This window comes from Oncorhynchus tshawytscha, linkage group LG09, assembly GCF_018296145.1.
Source record: "Oncorhynchus tshawytscha isolate Ot180627B linkage group LG09, Otsh_v2.0, whole genome shotgun sequence".
NCBI lineage: Eukaryota > Metazoa > Chordata > Actinopteri > Salmoniformes > Salmonidae > Oncorhynchus > Oncorhynchus tshawytscha.
In genome coordinates, this window is record NC_056437.1 from 82,124,401 (window position 1) to 82,145,950 (window position 21,550).

The 21,550-nt window shown below is 43.3% G+C and overlaps 1 protein-coding gene across 3 annotated transcripts; it reads left to right on the forward strand.

Annotated features, from left to right (window-relative positions):
- Positions 1 to 592: 592 nt before the first annotated feature.
- Positions 593 to 19,990, forward strand: LOC112258879 (SEC14-like protein 1). 3 transcript variants are annotated; one of them, XM_024433518.2, is made up of 17 exons: positions 593 to 764; positions 1,649 to 1,739; positions 10,883 to 11,032; positions 11,252 to 11,383; positions 12,874 to 13,002; positions 13,387 to 13,594; positions 13,784 to 13,893; positions 14,057 to 14,246; positions 15,905 to 15,993; positions 16,112 to 16,182; positions 16,265 to 16,436; positions 16,596 to 16,730; positions 16,934 to 17,068; positions 17,269 to 17,523; positions 19,017 to 19,195; positions 19,463 to 19,585; positions 19,676 to 19,990. In XM_024433518.2, the coding sequence occupies exons 2-16, from the start codon at positions 1,677 to 1,679 to the stop codon at positions 19,566 to 19,568; spliced, it is 2,124 nt and encodes a 707-aa protein (XP_024289286.1). In that variant the 5' UTR covers positions 593 to 764; positions 1,649 to 1,676; the 3' UTR covers positions 19,569 to 19,585; positions 19,676 to 19,990. The 3 variants fall into 3 exon arrangements, with proteins under 3 accessions (XP_024289286.1, XP_024289283.1, XP_024289284.1); XM_024433515.2 differs by having other exon boundaries at positions 19,463 to 19,564; XM_024433516.2 differs by having other exon boundaries at positions 1,653 to 1,739; positions 19,463 to 19,564.
- Positions 19,991 to 21,550: the final 1,560 nt, after the last annotated feature.

The following is a 21,550-nucleotide window of genomic DNA, read 5'->3' on the forward strand; positions in this document are numbered from 1 at the left end:
TTTATGCACAAAATTGGAGCAAAATCATATTTTTGTTTGTATGGAACATTTCTGGGATCTTTTATATCAGCTCATGAAACATGGGAAAAACACTTTACACGTTGCTGTTCTTGTTCAGTGTATTCTCTATGCAAACTTTTTATGTTGACAAAAAAATCTCTGGACAAATGAATGGAAACAGCTATACTGTCTTGATGCAGTGTTAACAGTGAATCTCTAGCGCCATCTACAGACCGTTTTCTTAAAATGTAACCAGTTCACACAGTATATTCCCCTTGATCAAGTTACATTTGATCATATTTGAGTCACTTTGTTTTTTACTATTACTGTAACTAACTAATTAAAACAAAATACATCAAAAGCTGAAATTATATTGATTAACATCTGTATATTTCCATACAAACACATATATTTTTTAGGATAGGCTACTAATGATGGTTTCATTTATTCATGACAGCATATACAATGTTGCAACCTTTTACTTTTCTGTCAACGGTTTCAACAATGTTACCTTAGCTTATTCCCAGTAATGTCTATCCTCACTTGAAAAACACACTGCTCCATGACAATATGTTACACAAGTATGTGACGTAGTCAAAAGAGGCGGCGTTAGCTACGCCGGCCGCTTGCCTTGGATTCAACATCAAACCCGTCTCAGAAAGTCGCTTTATTTACGTATTTGTTGGAGTGTACCATGGATTTAATATAAGTAGATCGTCTACTGACAAACTTCACTTGACTTATCTCCGATAGTCATCGATCTGGTAAGTTTTAGGTAAATTTTTCGCCGTGTAAGGCCTAGTCATTTCGCTAATGTCTGAGGGAGTAGAATTCGTTCTGAAAATGTCGACCATCTAAATTATAATTTTTTGCCGATTTGACTGTCATCAAAATGAAGTTGTCAAGAGACATAAATAACTTGCCGCTTATCACTCGAGAAACAGGCAAGCTAGTGTTGTGGATTGTAATAGTTATGATCTATAATACAATTATTCATGAACTCAATTAGTGGATATAACGTGCACAAGGGAATTTCCTGAAAGTGTGATTAGTGTAGCTAATGTACTATTGTAAATGTTTTGTTTTTATAACTAGAAATCTATGCCATCAAAGTCACTCTTTATTTTGAAGTCCAAATTACAGCTAGTCTACTGTACTGTATCTGTGTCAGCTGTTCACTGTATAAAATGGACTAACGTCATTACAAATAAGAAAATAACACAATGCCACTGTGAGTTTGTAGGCTTAGCCCAGATGATAGATGCCACTTTTCTCAAATCCCAGCTAGGTAAATGATTTTGGTCTGGCTCAGTAGCTGATTGTATCATTATGGTCATCATCCTGTGATTACCGTTGATCTCAGCATGTTAACCGATCAATCAGCTACTACAGTTTATGACCTAAATAATAGTGCCTTTGCAATTGAGGACAATCAAGCGTTTTGCACCAGGCCAGCTGTCTAGTTGGTTTTAGAGCTGATGATACAGCATTTCTCTTTGTTGTCTTTACAAATCCCATTCCTCTGACCTTTGCTTCATGATGATGTGAACTTATGATGTACAGAGGATGTTTTGTTAGTTACAGTTCTTTAGTGCTGTGTCAAGTGATCTCTAACTAACACTAGGGTTTGTCTATTGTACATGTCAAGGCAGAGCGCCAGAGGTTGAGCTACAGCCATGGTGCAACAATACCAGTCACCTGTAAGGGTCTACAAACACCCCTTTGAGCTGATAATGGCGGTAAGTTATGTACATTTGTGTGTTTAGGCTGCTGCTTTGTCTATGCGTATATGTGTAGGTGGGTAGTGAGGGATGTTTGTGAGAGGTTGCAGTGCTCATGTGCAAATTGGACCCAGACGCCCAGGCAGTCAGACTGCCAGTGTTTTGTGCTGCAGGAACAAAGTGTGGTTTGGCTGCATAGAAACCTATCTCATCTCATACAATATATCTCTATACACTGTATTATGTCATGTTCTAGTGTTTTGTTGGTGAGATCATTGTTTATCCACCTTTTTGTTTTGGAAACAGTCTGCGGTATTTCTGTTCACCCAACCTAATTAGTCGTGGCAGCAGATAACACTATCATATTTATTATTGAGTATGAAACCGTAAGAGTACGATTTAACGCAATCGCAACCACACTGCCCTAACCCATCTGGACAAGAGGAATACCTATGTGAGGATACTGTTCATCGACTACAGCTCAGCATTTAACACCATAGTGCCCTCCAAACACATCATCAAGCTTGAGACCTTCGGTCTCGACCCCGCCCTGTGCAACTGGGTACTGGACTTCCTGACGGGCCACCACCAGGTGGTGAGGGTAGATAACAACATCTCCACCCCGCTGATCCTCAACACTGGGGCCCCACAAGGGTGCGTTATGAGCCCTCTCCTGTACTCCCTGTTTACCCATGACTGCGTGGCCATGCACGCCTCTAACCCAACAACGATGAGACGGCCTACAGGGAGGAGGTGAGGGCCATCGGAGTATGGTGTCAGGAAAATAACCTCACACTCAACAAAACAAAGGAGATGATCGTGGACTTCAGGAAACAGCAGAGGGAGCACCCCCCTATCCATATCGACTGGACCGTAGTGGAGAGGGTAGTAAGTTTTAAGTTCCTCGGCGTACACATCGCGGACAAACTGAATTGGTCCACCCACACAGACAGCGTGGTGAAGAAGGCTGAAGAAATTTTGCTTGTCACCAAAATCACTCACAAACTTTTACAGATGCACAATCGAGAGCATCCTGTCAGGCTGTATCACCCCCTGGTACAGCAACTGCTCCGCCCACAACCGTAAGACTCTCCAGAGGGTAGTGAGGTCTGTACAACGCATCACCGGGGGCAAACTACCTGCCCTCCAGGACACCTACACCACCCGATGTCACAGGAAGGCCATAAAGCTCATCAAGGACAACAACCACCCGAGCCACTGCCTGTTCACCCCGCTATCATCCAGAAGGCGAGGTCAGTACAGGTGCATCAAAGCAGGGACCGAGAAACTGAAAAACAGCTTCTATCTCAAGGCCATCAGACTGTTAAACAGCCATCACTAACATTGAGTGGCTGCTGCCAACATACTGACTCAACTCCAGCCACTTTAATAATAGAAAAATATATGTAAAAAATATATCACTAGCCACTTTAAACAATGCCACTTAATATAATGTTTACATACCCTACATTACTCATCTCATATGTATATACTGTACTCTATACCACCTACTGCATCTTACCATCTTTATGTAATACATGTATCACTAGCCACTTCAAACAATGCCACTTTTATATGTTTACATACCCTACATTACTCATCTCATATGTATATACTGTACTCGATACCATCTACTGCATCTTGCCTATGCCGTTCTGTACCATCACTCATTCATGTATCGTTATGTACATATTATTTATCCCTTTACACTTGTGTGTGTGTAATTGTTAGGTTAGATCACTCGTTGGTTATTACTGCATTGTCGGAACTTGAAGCACAAGCATTTCGCTACACTCGCATTAACATCTGCTAACCATGTGTATGTGACCAATACAATTTGATTTGATTTAATTAGTAAATTTTTGCCTTTAGTATTTTTGCGGGCACCTTGACTAAAGAGATGCTCTCTGTTAAATGCAATACCATATATTAGCTTTTCCACCTGCCCTGCTGTAATATACATCATTCTTGATTTCAGTCACCGATCACCACTGCATAGATGTACTGATACAGTAGTAGTTCTGCAGATGGTTGCAAAAATCATAGGAAATACACCAATCCACAATGTCACATGCATACATACACACACTACCATTCAAAAGTTTGGGGTCACTTAGAAATGTCCTTGTTTTTGAAAGAGCACTTTTTTTGTCCATTTAAAATAACATCAAATTGATCAGAAATACGGTTGAGATGTTGTAAATGACTATTGTTGCTGGAAACGGCTAATTTTATCTGTATTTCTTTTAATGGAATATCTACATAGGCGTACGTTGTTAGCTAATCCAAGCTTGTCATTTTAAAAGGCTAATTGACAATTTTGCAATTATGTTAGCATAGCTGAAAACTGTTGTTCTGATTTTAAAGAAGCAATACAACCGGCCTTCTTTAGACTAGTTAAGTATCTGAAACATCAGCATTTGTGGGTTCGATTACAGGCTCAAAATGTCCAGAAACAAATAACTTTCTTCTGAAACTTGTCAGTCTATTCTTGTTCTGAGAAATGAAGGCTATTCCATGTGAGAAATTGCCAAGAAACTGAAGATCTCGTACAACACGGTGTACTACTCCCTTCACAGAAAAGCGCAAACTGGCACTAACCAGAATAGAAAGAGGAGTGGGAGGCCCCAGGGCACAACTGAGCAAGAGGACAAGTACATTAGTGTCTAGTTTGAGAAACAGATGCCTCACAAGTCCTCAACTGGCAGCTTCATTAAATAGTACTCGCAAAACACCAATCTCAACGTCAATAGTGAAGAGGTGACTCCGGGATGGAGTAGGCAGAGTTGCAAAGAAAAGGCCATATGTCAGACTGGCCAATAAAAAGAAAGGATTAAGATGGGTAAAAGAACACAGACACTGGACAGAAGAACTCTGCCTAGAAGGCCAGCATTCCGGAGTCGTCTCTTCACTGTTGATATTGAGACTGGTGTTTTGCGGGTACTATTTAATTTAGAAAAATGTGCTTTTCTTTAAAAAACAAGGACATTTCTAAGTGACCCCAAACGTTTGAACGGGTGTGTGTGCGTGTGTGTGTGTGTATATATATATATATAAATACAAATGTGTATCTTGTGACTTGGCAGGAAGTCAGCAGTCTTCTAATCCCAGTTCAGTGAAGAGATCAGATCGCAGGGCTTCAGACAGAGTGGGGGTGGGTTGGGGCACAGTGTTCTAACAGTCAGATCCTAACTGGAGGGGAAGTCAGGCCCAAAACACAATCTATGTTTTAACCATGATATTTATTAAGTATCTCCCACTACTCTTCCTGGGGTCCAGCAACATTAAGGCAGTTATATAGTATTTAAAATATTACATTCCATAACACTTTTCATAACACATTAAGTGTGTTCCCTCAGGCCACTACTCTACTACTACATATCTACAACACAAAATCCATGTGTACGTGCGTGTCTTATCATGTGTCTGTGCCTGTGTGTCTCTTCAGTCCACGCTGATCTATAAGGTGTATTTCTATCTGTTTTTTTTATATCTAATTGTACTGCTTGCATCAGTTACCTCCAGTTACCTGATGTGGAATAGAGTTCCATGTAGCCATGGCTCTATGCAGTTGTATGAGCCTCCCATAGTCTGCCTCTCTCACCACGCCACCAGCTGTCTGTCTCAGGATCATCTGTCAGAGGCCCCATCATGCTGTATGGGTTTTATGTTTAAGAGCATGCCTTGGTGTGGCTGCCTGGGAAGGTTATCTATTTTGGATGTGCTAGTCTTCTCATTCTGTTATGGGTTGCATTCTGACTTGTGACACAGACCAAGCAGTACTCCAGTCGCCGCTCCTCCTCCCCTATCATTTCTTCTCTCATTTCTATCTTTTCTCGTCTCTCCCCTGGGCCTAGTTGTACAGTACTGTCTGTGTCTGCTGCTCCCACTGTGACTTCCTGCTTAGCTGTGGTTGACTGGCTGCTCTCTGAACTAAGCCCTGGGTGTCATTAGGCCTCTACTCGCTGTGCTTGGTCCCGTCTGCTGCCTGGCCTACTGCCACAGCTAGTCTGCCCTGTTAGGGCTGATAGGACTGCTCCATCCGGGGGAAGTTGTGGCTTAGTACAGTTTCCCTCAGACAGAACACGCTGTATGAAGGGTTGTTTATATCATATCAACCCCCACATCTGTTCAGTGCACAGCCTCAGTGTTTTACGGTGAATAGCTTGGCCCAAAGTCAATTAAAATGCAATCAGTATATCTTATGATTCATATCCACTTTTATTTTCTAAACTCTTGAATTTAAGCTCTTGGCTCGGCATCTGTTTACCTTGTTTCTGCTCTGTTTGAGACGCTGTGCCACTTCCTGTTCTTTGGGGTTATCTATTAAGCCAGAAGCAAGTTACATTGTATAATAAAAAGGTCAGCTCTGGAAAAGGTCATTACCGAACAAAAGCTTAGCTCGTTAAAAACACTGAAATGGTTTATTTTGTAAGTGTCCTGTGTTACGCAACCTGATTACAGTGGAAGTCAGGTGCTCTGTTCTTTCTCTAACTGCAGCCGTGGCTCTGCTTCACCAAATACCAAAAAACCCAACCTTTGACCCCCAGGAGTTCTAGTCTCAGCAACATCTGTTAAATATCTGGGAATGTTTTTTGTTATACTTCCATTCACACACTGTCAGCGTGATCCAAAGGCACTTCAAAGATCGGCAGCCCCACAACCTTTTAAATCAACTGACAGTCTGTAAAAAGCCTGTTCTAATGACAGCAGTTCACACTAGATAAGAGGGCCTAGCCAGACTAGAGGCTTCCTCTGTCCTCTGACTGACCGTCCCACTGACTGATCCTTGGTTTGGCCCACTGACAGCCATTACAGTATCACTCCTGTCCTGACACCATCATCACACCAAACCTGGCATGTTGGTTTACCGCTTATCACTGACGACAACATTCCTCCGTTCTCGGGAACGTTTATGGAAACAGATTTGTTTTCCATATTCAAATCAAATGTTATTGGTCACCTTCACATGGTTAGCAGATGTTAATGCCAGCGAAATGCTTGTGTAGCGAAATGCTTGTGCTTCTAGTTCCGGCCATGCAATAATATCTTACAAGTAATCTAACAATTTCACAATAACTACCTTTTACACACAAGTGTAAAGGAATGAATAAGAATAAAACCCCAAATATCAAGCAATGCAGATGGCTAGGAAAAACTCCCAGGAAAGGCTGGAACCTAGGAAGAAACCTAGAGAGGAACCAGGCTCTGAGGGGTGGCCGGTGCGGAGAGAGAGGATGGAAACAGCAGGTCCGGTTCAAGGACCAGTGAAAAGATCAGGGATCCATAACCGCAGGCAGAGCAGCAGAAACTGGATCAGCAGCACGACAAGGTAGCACGTCTGGTGAACAGGTCAGGGTTCCGTAGATGGGTTAGCTGACAACGTCATGAAAACAATGTGCTTCCATGGGGGGGAGACACTGGCCCCGTCCAAAGTTACCCCGGACAGGTCCAACCAAGCAGGATATAACCCCACCCACTTTGTCAAAGCACAACCCCCTCACCACCAAAGGTATATCAACAGACCACTAACTTACTACCCTGAGACAAGGCAGAGTATAGCCCACAAAGATCTCCCCCACCGCCCGAGCCTGAGGGGGCGCAAAACCGGACAGGAAGATCACGTTAGTAACTCAACCCATTCAAGTAGGGTAGAGTGGAAAAAAGCCTAGCACAATGCACCCCATCTAGGGATGGCATGGGAGAGAGAGATGAGCAAGCCAGTGACTCAGCCCCCACAATAGAAGCAGAGAATCCCAGTGCAGAGAGGGGAACCGGCCAGGCAGAGACAGCTAGGGTGGTTTGTCACTCCAGTGCCTTGCCGTTCACCTTCTCACCCCTGGGCCAGACTACACTCAATCATAGGGACCTACTGAAGAGATGAGTGTTCAGTAAAGACTTAAAGGTTGAAACCCAGTCTGCGTCTCTCACATGGATCGGTAGACCGTTCCATAAAAATGGAGCTCTATAGGAGAAAGCCCTGCCTCCAGCTGTTTGCTTAGAACCTCTATGAACAATAAGGAGGCCTGTGTCTTGTGAATGTAGCGTACGTCTAGGTATGTACAACAGGACCAAATGGGTAGGAGCAAGTCCATGTAATGCATTGTAGGTTACCAGTAAAACCTTGAAATCAGCCCTAGCCTTAACAGGAAGCCAATATCGTTTGCTAATAACACAAAATCCAGACACAAAATAATGGATATGTTTTATCTATCCTGAATCAAGATTTAGGCCTAAATATTTAGAATATGCATGTAGGCTCAGAACGTCTGAGGCAGTTTGGTTTTCTGAATGCAGGCACTGTTAGAGACGATGGACAATGCACCCAACTATCTAACTGTAAGCTTCTTGGTTTATGCATTGACGCCTATATACTACTTTAGTGTTTTGGCTTGGAAATGGACTCCGTATCTTATGTTCCCAAGCATTGGAAGATAGTAGTTACATGTCTTGGTTGTGTAACTGTAATCAACTGTATATCCTTCTGTCATGTTATTCAATCAATATTCACGGATGATGTCTTCGTGCCTCGTCATTTTATCGATCAGTCTGCACACCAGCTTTGTTTGATCCATAAAGACTTGCACTGTTGCACTGTCATTAACCACGTTATGATGGAAACAGGAAGTACCGGTCCAATTTTATAAATGCCTTCAGATCATTTGTTCGTTGGGATCTTTTTGTATCTGTAAAATGAATTATGCGAGAAATGGCGTTGGAAATTCCTTTATGCGTAAATATTTATAAAATAACCATCATATTGAAGTCACGCCATGTTATGGTATGTGGTTCTCCCACTACTACTTGGGAAACCATGCAGTTTATTAGGCTACAGATGAAATAAGTTATGAATTTCACAGGGGGGTGAAAGTACACCATGATGAGATTGATGCTCCTTTCCAATAAATATTGATGAAATATAGATGGTTTCATTCTGGTGACATGATCAGTGCTTGACTGCCATATGACAAATATAAATATTCTCGGTCTTATCCATAGTAAACTCATCATGTAGCCTACCCTACCCTCACTGTATCTGTGAGCTGTTGGCTAGACCACATGTACCAAGACCAGAGTAGACACATTTTCTATTTAATACAACAGTTTTTGTGACAGAAATATTAGTAGAGTTGAAAATGCCACAGAAATGCATTGAACTTTACATTTTTATTTGGTACATTAAAACTTAAGCAAAACAAATACATGTTTTGTGCACTACGTGATCACAAACTGATTTTTATCCACAACAACAAGTCAGTTTGGTGGAAACACCACTGGTGGGAAATGTTCTATTCTAATAATTGCATGAAAATCTGTCGCCAATTGGACGGAAACCTAGATAGTGACTCTGAAAAGGGTGGGTGTTTTTATGTGTGTGTCAGCAGATTGACCTCCGTGTACTCTGCACCATTGTGCTAATTTGGGGTTTCACCCTATCAGATTCCAGCAAAAATGGTATTTTCGTTTATCTGACTTTCATTGATCTGCATGTGCAGCCCTTATATTTAACCTCGCAGTCAAGTGTTTGACCATTTTCTTTTCAGGACAACCAGGGATACTAAACAATTAGTATAATAATAATACAAGTAGAACACTAAACAATTTTTAATAAACCGTTGCATTCATGAGTTTTATTGACAAATGTCAATAGCAAAGCAACAGTAAACATGTTGTCCTCCACGAAAGATGCATTGTAAATGCCGCATCATTCACCCAAGTTTAATCAACATCTGGCCAGTGCTGTCGAGATTGTGTGTGACTAACGTACGGACAGACGGCTGGACAGAGACCGATCCAAAGTCCCCTCCCAAATTTCCTTGTTGGGGACAATAAGGTCCGCCAAATCAAAAACCTGATAAAATGAATTTATACGAATGCTGTACGTACAGAAATTGTTTGCAGACTGAAATGAATATCCAACAAGTCAATGACAACTTTGTGGAGTCTGGAGTTGGACAACAACATTGTGAGCTTATTACAGTTTTATAGACACTATGTAGACACTGGGCGGCCGGGTGGCGCAGCGGTCTAAGGCACTGCATCTCAGTGCTGGAGCCGTCACTACAGACCCTGGTTCGATTCTAGGCTGTATCACATCCGGCCCAGCATCGTTAGGGTTTGGTCGGTGCAGGCCGTTATTGTAAATAAGAGTTTGTTCTTAACTGACTTGCCTTAAGTAAAGGTTACATGAAATAAATCTAACGACTCATGTGCAGCTTGTGAGCGTCATAGGGCAAAACATCTTTGTGAGAGTCTTAGCTTTTTATAGTTTGTAGCTCAAACCATTCAAACTCTACAGCCATTTTTGTATAAAAGACCCAGCCCCCCCCCCCGTGGTTATTACCACAGAGTAGAAATTGACAAATCCAATGGTACAACCCAGTAGTCTGTAGCTGAAACACATGTTTAAAAGGGGTAGAAGTCCAAAACGCGCTAGAGTTACAGTGGGACTCATTGAGTTACAGGTAGAGTTCAGTTGAGAACCATCATGTGTAATCAACATGGGTGCTCTTTGTATTAGTCAGGCCTGGTGTGTGCGTGTGTGTGTGTGTGACATAACTTTGTCAGCTCTTGACATTGACTCTGGTTGGACTCTGTGATTGTCACATGACCTACTAACTTATCTGGTGACCTTTGTCCAGAGGGAGTCCTCCAGGGGCCTCAGCAGATTTATAAAGATATCACTCAGTCCGGGGGCCAATCTTGACAGAGGAAGCCCGGTAGGTCTGTCTTGGCCTGGTCGTCATATAAGCCATGCAATCAAAGAGAGAGCACACTTTAAAGAGCCAGACGACTGCTGTTTGATTACCAGCACTTAAAGCAGGACTCCTTCATGTTGAAACTGCCACGTCCGTTTGCAATATTACAACAACGAAGCCGTTTCTGCAAACAACAGACTGTTTTTCTGTCGGACATCATTGCAGGCGTGATAGAACAGCAGCATGTAATGCAATTTGTTTTACCTTGATGCGCAACTCCCCCCACCTCTGCTTCGCCATGGAAACAAAAACAGTAACAGTGGCCTTAGGGTGGACATTATACACATTTTTTTGATCAAAGTGATTATAACCCAGAAAGTACTTTATGTCATGGATTGCGTTTTGTTTTCATCATGTGAGTAATATTGTATATTTTCTTCCTCCTTCCCTCTCTCCCATTAGGCCTATGTACGGAGGTTTCCAAACTGCCCCCTGATCCCCATCTTTGTGGACAGTGAGGTGGTGAAGGAGGAGCACAGTGATGACGGAGCCACTGTGTTCATTGAGAGGCGCTGTAAGGTGGAGGCAGACGCCCCCCGGCTGTTCAAAAGGGTATCTTACCTTTTCACCTTTAACTTTTCCCTTGAGCAGGGAAGCTACTCAAGCTAGCAATGTATAATAGTGTCTGTTTGATTCTCTTATTTTCTAATGTGAATGCTATTAGTGATTATTTCCCCTCAGACCTGAATATCCTGGTAGGGACGTTGTGTTGATGTTGTTGTGGTAGTGTTGTCCAGAGTTGATTGACCGTGGTCTACTGTGTGTGTCTAGATGGCTGGTGTGGACTACCTGTACTTCATCCATAAGAACACTCTGGACCGCAGGGAGAGGGCGCTGCACATCGAGGTCGTCAACGAGACCTTCTCCAACAGAGTCATCGTCCATGAGATCTGCAACTACACGGTGTGCCCCACAACTATAATAATCATTGGTTACATGGGCTGCGTTTTACACAGGCAGCCTAAATCTGATCATTTTTTTACACTCATTGGTCTTTTGACCAATCACATCAGATCTTTGCACATGAGATATTTTTCAGAGCTGATCTGATTGGTCAAAAGACTAGCAACATATAGTAGTTGTGTGTGTTTGACACTCTTTCTAAAATGTGTGAAGGCTATTAGTGATTATAATATATTAGAATTGAGCTGCCTGTGTAAACACAGACATACTCTCTCTATCACTGCAACAGGGTTTGTAGCCCTTTATACTCGTACCCATATATGGGTTGAAATAGTCAGATTTGAGGACTGATAAGCGCCTATTAATGACGTCGGAGCTCAGGCTCTGAACTTCACAGCTCAGTATGGGTTTTGAACTTGAGCACAGCATGCGACAGGAAGTTGCCCCCATCCCTCCTGCTAATTGGACAACTTGTGCAAATTTTTAGTTGTCTGAGTGAGGAAAATGCTGTAAATTAAGGGCTCGGTGTATTTTAAGGATGAGACGTTGAAGATGGTAATACATACTGCTTTGATGTCATACAAGCCAAACACCCGTGAGTCCAAATGTGCACATCACGTTTCATCATAAAACTCATGTCATATACAGTGTCAGTGTTTATGATCACTATGTTTGATGTACAGTTACCAGATGACATGGCATCATACCCTGGTTGTTCTGAACAGAATGAGACGATGTTTGTTCTATTGTGAAGAAAACTCTCAGTGGAACACGTACGTGAATGCATGCGTGACTCTTTTCTATGTGTACCAACATTGCCATCTCTTTCTATGAGTTACCCTGTGAAAGCCTAACACTGTAAAATCCTATTTTATAACTTAGCTAGTCATGGTGACAATAGAACAAGCTTTTAATCGATGCCCATCTGACCGAGATTGCGATTTATAATGGGACATTTTTGGATTGTGTAAGCAACAACAGTCATTGTGATGGTAGGAATGCAGGGTTGTGTTCCTTACATAACAACTGCCAAGAGAGCCAAAATAAAGCGCCTCATAGTTGAGGACTGTTATTTGAGTCTTAAGTGCATGGAAGTTACGTAGGGACTGCACACTGTGGAGAGGTGTGTGGTCGCGTGGAGACGTCAGTTAGCCCTCTCACTCAAACCCTTGTCACTTTTTTCCTCTTATGTTGCACCTACCCACATTTTCCAGGAATAATCTCATGTTACTGAATGTATCCAGCGTATTTTCAGATTTGATCAACAAATGTGCTGAAAATATAGTAAATGTAAAATCAACAGTGTAATGGTTGTGGCCTAACAATTTCGCCATCTCCAAACTGTTCCCTTTCAATTGCTACCATGCTTATGCATATGCTTCTGTAAGAAACATTTCAATTTAGCCCAATCCATATAGGCCAATTCCCACCAGTGTAAAGGGTTCATCCATTTGGCGTCTGTTTTGTGATGAGTTGTGCTTCCTCCACAGGTTCACCCAGAGAATGAGGAGTGGACGTGTTTCGAGCAGACAGCCAGTCTGGACATCAAGTCCTTCTTTGGCTTTGAGAACGCGGCCGAGAAGCTAGCCATGAAGCAATATGCCAACAGTATTAAAAAGGTGTGTTCATGTGTCAGTCTGTGAGCATGTGAGTACAGTATCATGTCAGTGTGGGGGATGGATGAGGCTATAGGATATACCATCATCATCCAGCATGCTGCTCCCCCATATAGACCCAGTGTTATATGAGCATGCTTGCGCAGTCTATTTCCAGGCCTTCTGTGATCCAGTCTGGCAGATTTGTGTAAACTGAGTGTGTTAACCAGGATCTTCTCACATTTGCCTGTTGGGCCATATATCCTGCTCAGCTTTGTCACGCAATGGGCTGTGCTCTTATGCGGCCAGGCTCGTGTCTAAACAAACCTGCAGTATTTGCCCACAGTGTTTGCTCATTACACTAGCTACCTGTACTGTCCTTATGCAGTCATGTGTTCTGTCCTCCAGGGCAAAGAGATCATAGAGTATTACCTGAAGGAGTTGGAGGATGAGGGGGTGACCCACGTCCCCCGCTGGAGCCCCCCTCAGGCCCCCCCACCCACTGCCAGGCTCCAGCTGCCACTCACCAGTGCTCCTTCCATTGCCATCCCTGTGCCCACTGCCAAAGAGACCCCCACTGCCAGCCCCACAGATCTACCGGCTGGCTCCCCAGATGGTCAGTGTTCCGAGTCAGAATCAACACAATAATAAACACACACAATCTGAAGGATCTGTCATGGCTGAAGTCCCAATCCCATTCCACTGGCTCTGAAAGCCAACATTCTGGCCTTGCCTTGGGCTGGTAGACTGTGGGTATGCATTTGGGTATGTGTGTGAATTGACTGTGTCTGTGTTTCGATTGCAGACAAGTTGGATGCAGACTACATCAGGCGTTACCTAGGAGACCTGACGCCACTGCAGGAGAGCTGTCTTATAAGACTACGCCAGTGGCTGCAGGAGACCCACAAGGGCAAGGTTGGACACGTGCATGAACACACCTAACACTCAAACTCTGACTCAAATAGCTGCAAACAAGAGCAAAACTTGAATCCAAACAACATAGATGTAAGTAAAACTCACATCCGACTCACACACACCACAACATCTGAATAAACACAATCTCCGCTCCCTCCCCTAGATCCCTAAGGACCAGCACGTGCTGCGTTTCCTGCGGGCCCGGGACTTTAACCTGGAGAAGGCCCGGGAGATCCTGTGTCAGTCGCTCTCCTGGAGGAAGCAGCACCAGGTGGACTTCCTGCTGGACTCCTGGGAGAGACCTCAGCTGCTACACGACTACTACACCGGGGGCTGGCACCACCACGACAGAGGTATGTTCCTCTCGGAGCAGGATCGGGTTTTAACGGCAGGGTTGTGTTCAACGGCACAGACAGAAGATGAAAATATATTTTGAAATGTGAAAGTAGTGTTCTTATTGCACAAATTCAGGAAGTACTGCACCACCAGTTTCACATTGTTTTCTTCCGCTTGGTTTCTAGTGAATGTATCCCAGCTCTTATATGTATTGGTAATGACTAACTGTAATGTCTGGTTGCTTCTCTGGAAGTGACATCACTAGCTTTGTTTCCATGAACTTGTCCAGTGATTATTTGTAGTTAATTTTTTGGGCATTTTGCATAAAAAATAGTTGCAACAATTGCCTGCTATGATGCATTTCCGTTGAACTGTTTTGTGTCGATAAAAACAGCTGGACGTAATGACGTCACACCTAGAAAATTAAAAATACGATATTTTGCAAAAACCTAGTGTTGAACACAAATTTAAGTGATTGAATTGTTTTCATTATCCATTTTTGCAAATTGTGCATTTAATAATAAGCCTGTATGCCCACTCCCACCGATCCGTTTCATGTCTCAGGTAGCTTGCAAAAGTCAGCATGGATAGAATGCAAGAAATTACTAATATTTCTCATGTGCCAATGTATGCCACGGACTGTGCCATGGTGAAACGTGCACTCCTTTAGCTCAGAAGTAGTTGAATGGTGAAACGTGCACTCCTTTAGCTCAGAAGTAGTTGAATGGTGAAACGTGCACTCCTTTAGCTCAGAAGTAGTTGAATGGTGAAACGTGCACTCCTTTAGCTCAGAAGTAGTTGAATGGTGAAACAACCAGAAAAGCAAGGCAAAGCAATTCAGGCATTCTTGTCCTGCAAAGAAACATTATTTGTATAGTTGAACATTTTGATTTAGCAAGCAGTAGGCATTTAGAGTGAAATGTGGAGTGGAGATTTATAGTTACATGATGACGTCTCATGACCCGCGTACCGTCAAAATGATTGGGCAATCATTATTTATTTGAAAGCACCGTTTCTATCATTTGTCACAATAAAGAATGTTGGACAAAATAAAAATCAGCCCCTGTCCAACAGATGATACAGTGTTGTTGATCTTGAGAACGTTTCTCCTACAGCTGCTGTTTCCATTACACTGCCACAAGGTTTTTATATTTGTATAAACCTGGGTCAATGGAAACCTGCCTACTATGTGTCAAGGGAAATCTCCCAGTCTGTGGGCATGAGTCAGACGGGTAGCTGTTGGTCGCGTTCTCCTGCTGTGTCAGCAACTGACAGATTGCTATAGCATATGATGTGGTTAGCAGAGACGTAAAATACCTGTCCAGGCATTGTAAGATCTGGGCAGAGGAAATAACCCATTATCTCCACTTAGCTGATAGCCAATCGGACATCTAGGACCTCAGACCAGGAAATGGCCCATAGTAACCATAATAACAACAACCCCCACCTAAAAGCAAATACAGCTGGTAGTAAAACACCTATATTTACATGAATGACTTTAATGTGAGTTGTAAATGTATATACTGTTGATGTGATTATGGTCAACACAATCTGACTCGGTTTCTCTATTGATTTACCTGAATACTCTCAGCGTCTGTTTAATGTCATGATCATTACTGATCCTCTTGTAGCTTTAACAGTGAGGTCACGTGTTTGTGTCCTCGTCTGTCTATAGATGGATGCCCTCTGTATATTCTGCGACTCGGTCAAATGGATACCAAGGGTTTAGTACGCGCCTTGGGCGAGGAGTCCCTTCTGAGACAAGTGAGTATGACACACACATCCAGATGCTGGGTATAAGCACACACATAAATACATAAACACATACTATTTGCAAATGCTCTCCCTTCCCCTAACCTCTCACCTCTTCACTCTCCCTCAGGTCCTCTCAATCAACGAGGAAGGTCTGAGGCGTTGTGAAGAGAACACCAGAGTCTTTGGCCGACCCATCAGGTAGCTACCATTTCACACTCACTCCTCTTATGTCTCTCATCCCTGAATACAGTATGTCCTATAACCCTCCTGTGTCTGTCAGCTGCTGGACGTGCCTGGTGGACCTGGAGGGGTTAAACATGCGTCACCTGTGGCGTCCGGGGGTTAAAGCCCTGCTGAGGATCATAGAGGTGGTGGAGGCCAACTACCCAGAGACCCTGGGATGTCTGCTCATACTGAGGGCTCCACGGGTCTTCCCTGTGCTCTGGACCCTGGTGAGAGCCTTTAACATCACACATTGTAGTGTACATTACATTGTACAGTGCTTTTGCTCTCTCTCTCCAACTTGATCACGTTCAGTTGTATTCAATTGCATGTGCAGAGCAAACATATGAGACGACCTTTGACCCCGACTGTCTGTACACTGTTCTCAGGTCAGTCCATTCATTGACGAGAATACCAGGAAGAAGTTCCTGGTGTATGCTGCAAATGACTACCAGGGGCCTGGAGGTCTGGTGGACTACATCGATAGAGAGGTCATCCCTGACTTCCTGGGAGGAGACTGCCTGGTGAGTCTCTCTGGCAGACCGGAGTCTCATCTGGCTGTTGTAGACAGTACCCTTCTACATGCATATGAATTCATATTTGCCAATGCTGCTAGTACATAATACAGTTAACATTGGGTCATCTTATTAGACATTTTCCTTGCTATGTGTGCTGATAGAACTGGGGGCTGATGTGTCTCTTGTGTCCTCTGTCATGTCATATCCAGTGTGAGATCCCTGAAGGAGGTATGGTCCCCAAATCTCTGTACAGGACAGCAGAGGCGCTGGAAAGTGAGGAGCTGCGGCTGTGGACAGACACCATCTACAAGACTGCCAGTGTCTTCAAAGGGGCCCCACATGAGGTAACCTGATCTAAACAGTAACTACAGTATGTGTTTTCCAGCTTCTCAGTTGACTGCGCTTAAACAGTGGGTTAGGTTGCTTCCCCTAGTGGAGAAATACGTGACAGCAAAAAGCTATAAAAACCCATCACAGTGATTTTAACGATCATTTGTCTGTAGTTTTGTCTTACTGTGTTCACTCACTACCGATCCTTTTCCAGCTGCTGATCGAAATCTCCGAGCCCTCTTCTGTGATCACCTGGGACTTTGACGTGTGTAAAGGGGACGTCATCTTCAACATCTACCACTCCCGGAGGGCGCCCCAGCCCCCCAAGAGGGACGTCCAGGGGGCCCATGGCAGCATCGTGTCGCCAGCCACCAACAACATGCAGTTGATTGACAGATCCTGGATTCTGGGGCAAGACTACAGTATGGTGGAGACAGCACTCACCTGCAAGGAGGGAGAGAGTGTTCAGGTAAGAGACTGAAACAGCCACCGTCACATCCACAGCTGGTACAGGTGGGTCTGATGATTGGTAGTACCTCATTTGGATTTGTGTAAGTGGGTCTGTTCAATTGGTTGTGTTTCTGAACGTTTCCGAATATATGTGTTCATGATAACATGTACAACTTTTTATTTGTATATTTTTTTTTTAACCTTTTATTTAACCAGGCAAGTCGGTTAAAAACAAATTCTTATTTTACAATGACGGCCTACCCCGGTCAAACCCAGACAACGCTGGGCCAATTGTATGCCCCTATGGGACTTCCAATCACGGCCGGTTGTGATACAGCCTGGAAATGAACCAGGGTCAGTAGTGACGCCTCTAGCATCACTACAGGTGCAGTGCCTTAGACCGCTGTGCCAATCGGGAGCCCCCAAAAAATATGTTTCCGCCGGGTTTCGAACCGGGGACCTTTCGTGTGTGAGGCGAACATGATAACCACTATTTTATTTTTTAAATAAAATTATTTAACCAGGTAGGCTAGTTGAGAACAAGTTCTCATTTACAACTCCGACCTGGCCAAGATAAAGCATAGCAATTCGACACACAGAACAACACATCGTTACACATGGAGTAAAAACACACAGTCAATAATACAGTAGAAAAAGTCTATATACAGTGTAGGCAAATAGTCCATGGTGGCGAAGTAATTACAATATACCACTGCGGAAACTAACCACCAACCTCAGATCTGAATCCTAAGACGTGAGTGTAACAGAAACATCCACTGATGTCAATAGGAGTTCTGTGCAGTGCTCATAACTGGTCTCCATCCCTTGGCAGTGTCTCTGACCAGTGTTTCTGTTAGCTGGTAATTGCTGGCTTGTGGACATATACCTAAAAGCCGACAACTAAAAACATTGCAACGCATGGAAGTTGGTTCAGGTTGTCTTTCAATCCCATCACCTGTCTACTCTGGCTGTCTGTCTTCAGTTCACACTCTCACTAGCAAACTTGCAACATTTTATCAACTGGTACCGTCCCGCTAAGTTTCCGTGCCAGTGAGTCTAACAGACAAAGCTGTGGTAATACAGAGGATAAATATTCAAGTGTTTTATTACATTTTGCTAGATGAATCTCTCTAATAGACCATTTACAGAGATGTCATAAAAGTCCAGCAAGGAGGAGAATTTAGATGAAGTCATTTAGCTTCCCTCTTCTAATCTAATGCCTGGTCCAGTAGCCAGAGGGAGACATGCAAAGGAGCTGACTTTCAATTTGTAGGCTATCATTCCTCCTCCTTGCGTAGCTCAATAATCATTGCAGTCACTTCCATGTGGTGTCATTCGGCAGTGGGCAACGCCTTCAAAAGTATTTGCCTACATGTGAGGGAATTCTAACGGGTTTCTATTACATAAAGTCTGTCATTTAGATATTGAATTTACTATTAGCTATAGCCTGCGTTTGAATGGAAACGCTGCCTCTGACCCTTGACCTCACCTGTCCCCTCCTCCTCTCCCCAGGGCTCCCATGTGACGCGGTGGCCCGGGTTCTACATCCTCCAGTGGCGGTTCCACTGCTCCCCAGCCTGCTCTACTTCCAGCCTGCCCCGGGTGGACGACGTGCTGGCCTCCCTGCAGGTCTCCTCCCACAAGTGTAAGGTCATGTTCTACACCGAGGTGCTGGGCTCCGAAGACTTCAGGTCAGTCACCATTCACTATACTGTATAACACAGTGTATTGTTATGGTGGTGCCTAGTGTGTAGGGCTGCTGCATGTCAGTGAGTAAATGTTTTAGGCCAGCTTGTTTTTTTAGGCAGTGTGTAGTTGTGTGGGGAAAATGTATTTGTGATCATTTATAAGAGTGTTTATAAAGATTCTTAAGGAAACAGTGCTCTACGAAAAAGGTGTTTGATGGATATTTAATCTATTGTCTGTGTGTTTGTCTGCCTGTCTGTCTGTCTGTCCAGGGGCTCTATGACCAGTCTGGAATCCAGTCACAGTGGCTTCTCCCAGCTGAGTGCCGCTACCACCACCTCTAGCCAATCACAGTCCAGCTCCACCGTATCAAGGTAGCATCCAGCCAATAGGAGGTGAAGGAGTTTGAGTTTTGCAACATGGAGATCCCATTTAGGATCTAACTGACTTCTGATACTGTTGACTTCTGCCCTGTTGCCTTAAAGAAAAACCAGTGCTGTACCAACACCTGCCAATGAGGACTTAACCTTACCCAATGGGATGAGAGAAGTGTTATGAACTGTATGGAACAAGGATCGCCTATCCTTTATGCCATGTGGTGGAGCACTGGAGTTCCTACCTGTGAGCACCTTCTAGTACTTGCATTTAAAGCACTGGAATATATTATTAAAATGTACATGTACATTTTTTAATCTGTATCTATAATTAGTGACATTAAGATTGCTCTGGAAGTGGAACATCTGCTATATGAGCATCTGCTGAATGAATAAATGCACATGGAGATGTCTTGCAAACCATCATCATCCTCTTCTTTCTTTCAATACCATTATTCTTTCTTTTTTAAGGGAAGTGACAGAAATGTTTCCCATTTTATTGAAACTGAACAATAAAGCACTTCCTATTTTCAGCATTTATGTAATAACAATGATGACTACTGTTTCAGATGGTACTGTTGAAGTTACCCTTATTCACCATAGGATGTCAGTGTGTTCATGAGGAACGGTGCTACACACAACCATACTACAGTAGCCCTTCTCCAGCCAGTGATTGTCTTACCAGCCACTCTGCCACTCCTTCCTTTGGTACTCAACCTTTTAAAGTTGTGTTGCTGAAATAGAGAAAGACATAAGTTATAACTGATATGGCGATCAGCGATATTACTGTGAGAGGTTCCTAAACCTCCGCCATGTCTTTTCTAAAACACTTTTTGACCTTGCGTCAACGAGGTGGTACAGGCTACTGGGTTGTTACATGTTTATTATTCCCCGCTAATTTAAATGCAGTATTGCGTTCCTTCGCCCACTTTGTGGTTTTGCGCGAGGCCTTGCAGTCGGCTGTGATTTACATAAAACTTTTAATTTCCATAAACTCATAAGATGCCTCTAGCTAAAACCGACTAATTTATTTTTCCTTTTGTTGTTCCGTTGCCCTTGACTGTATTGTGTTATACAGTAGCTGCTGATACGTACACAATCAAATGGCTGGCGGCCGCAGTGCTTGGTTGAGAGGCGGCCTGCTTGACAGTGCTTGGTTGTTGGGCTCCCTGCTGGGTTGTCAGTGTTGGTAAAACAGGAAGTGTGCTGTCTGTTGTTACCAGGGGGATGTTAGCTGAATAGTTAATTCCGCTCTAATGACCTCCTGGGACACATGTTGTCTACAAACTCCGGCTCGGGGCCACACTTCCTCAAGTCTCATTGGCCAGTTAATTATTGAACTTTGTGCCCTTTACAGTCTAATTCCGTTCTCTTGATCGGGTAACCAGCCGCATTGAGTTGGGTTCAACCAAATCTCTCATATCCAAGCTGTCGATAAACATTAGTATTCAACTTTATTTTCCAAACATATTTACATGTACAGGAATTTAACTTGGTGAAATGGTACTGCCACAATAAACAATATACAGGCAGACAAAATAGCTTCGCCTCAATGTACTAGCTCCGCCTCAATGTAAGAGCACGGAGTATACAATATACAGTTGAAGTCGGAAGTTTACATACACCATAGCCAAATACATTTAAACTCAGGTTTTTAACAATTCCTGACATTTAATGTAAACATTTTTTTTAAATCCTTGTCTTAGGTCAGTTAGGATCACCACTTTATTTGAAGAATGTGAAATTTGAAGAATGTGAAAAATGGCAGAATAATAGAGATTTATTTTAGCTTTTATTTCTTTCATCACATTCCCAGTGGGTCAGAAGTTTACATGCACTCAATTAGTATTTGGTAGCATTGCCTTTAAATTATTTAACCTGGGTCAAACGTTTTGGGTAGCCTTCCACAAGCTTCCCACAATAAGTTGGGTGAATTTTGACCCATTCCTCCTGACAGAGCTGGTGTAACTGAGTCAGGTTTGTAGG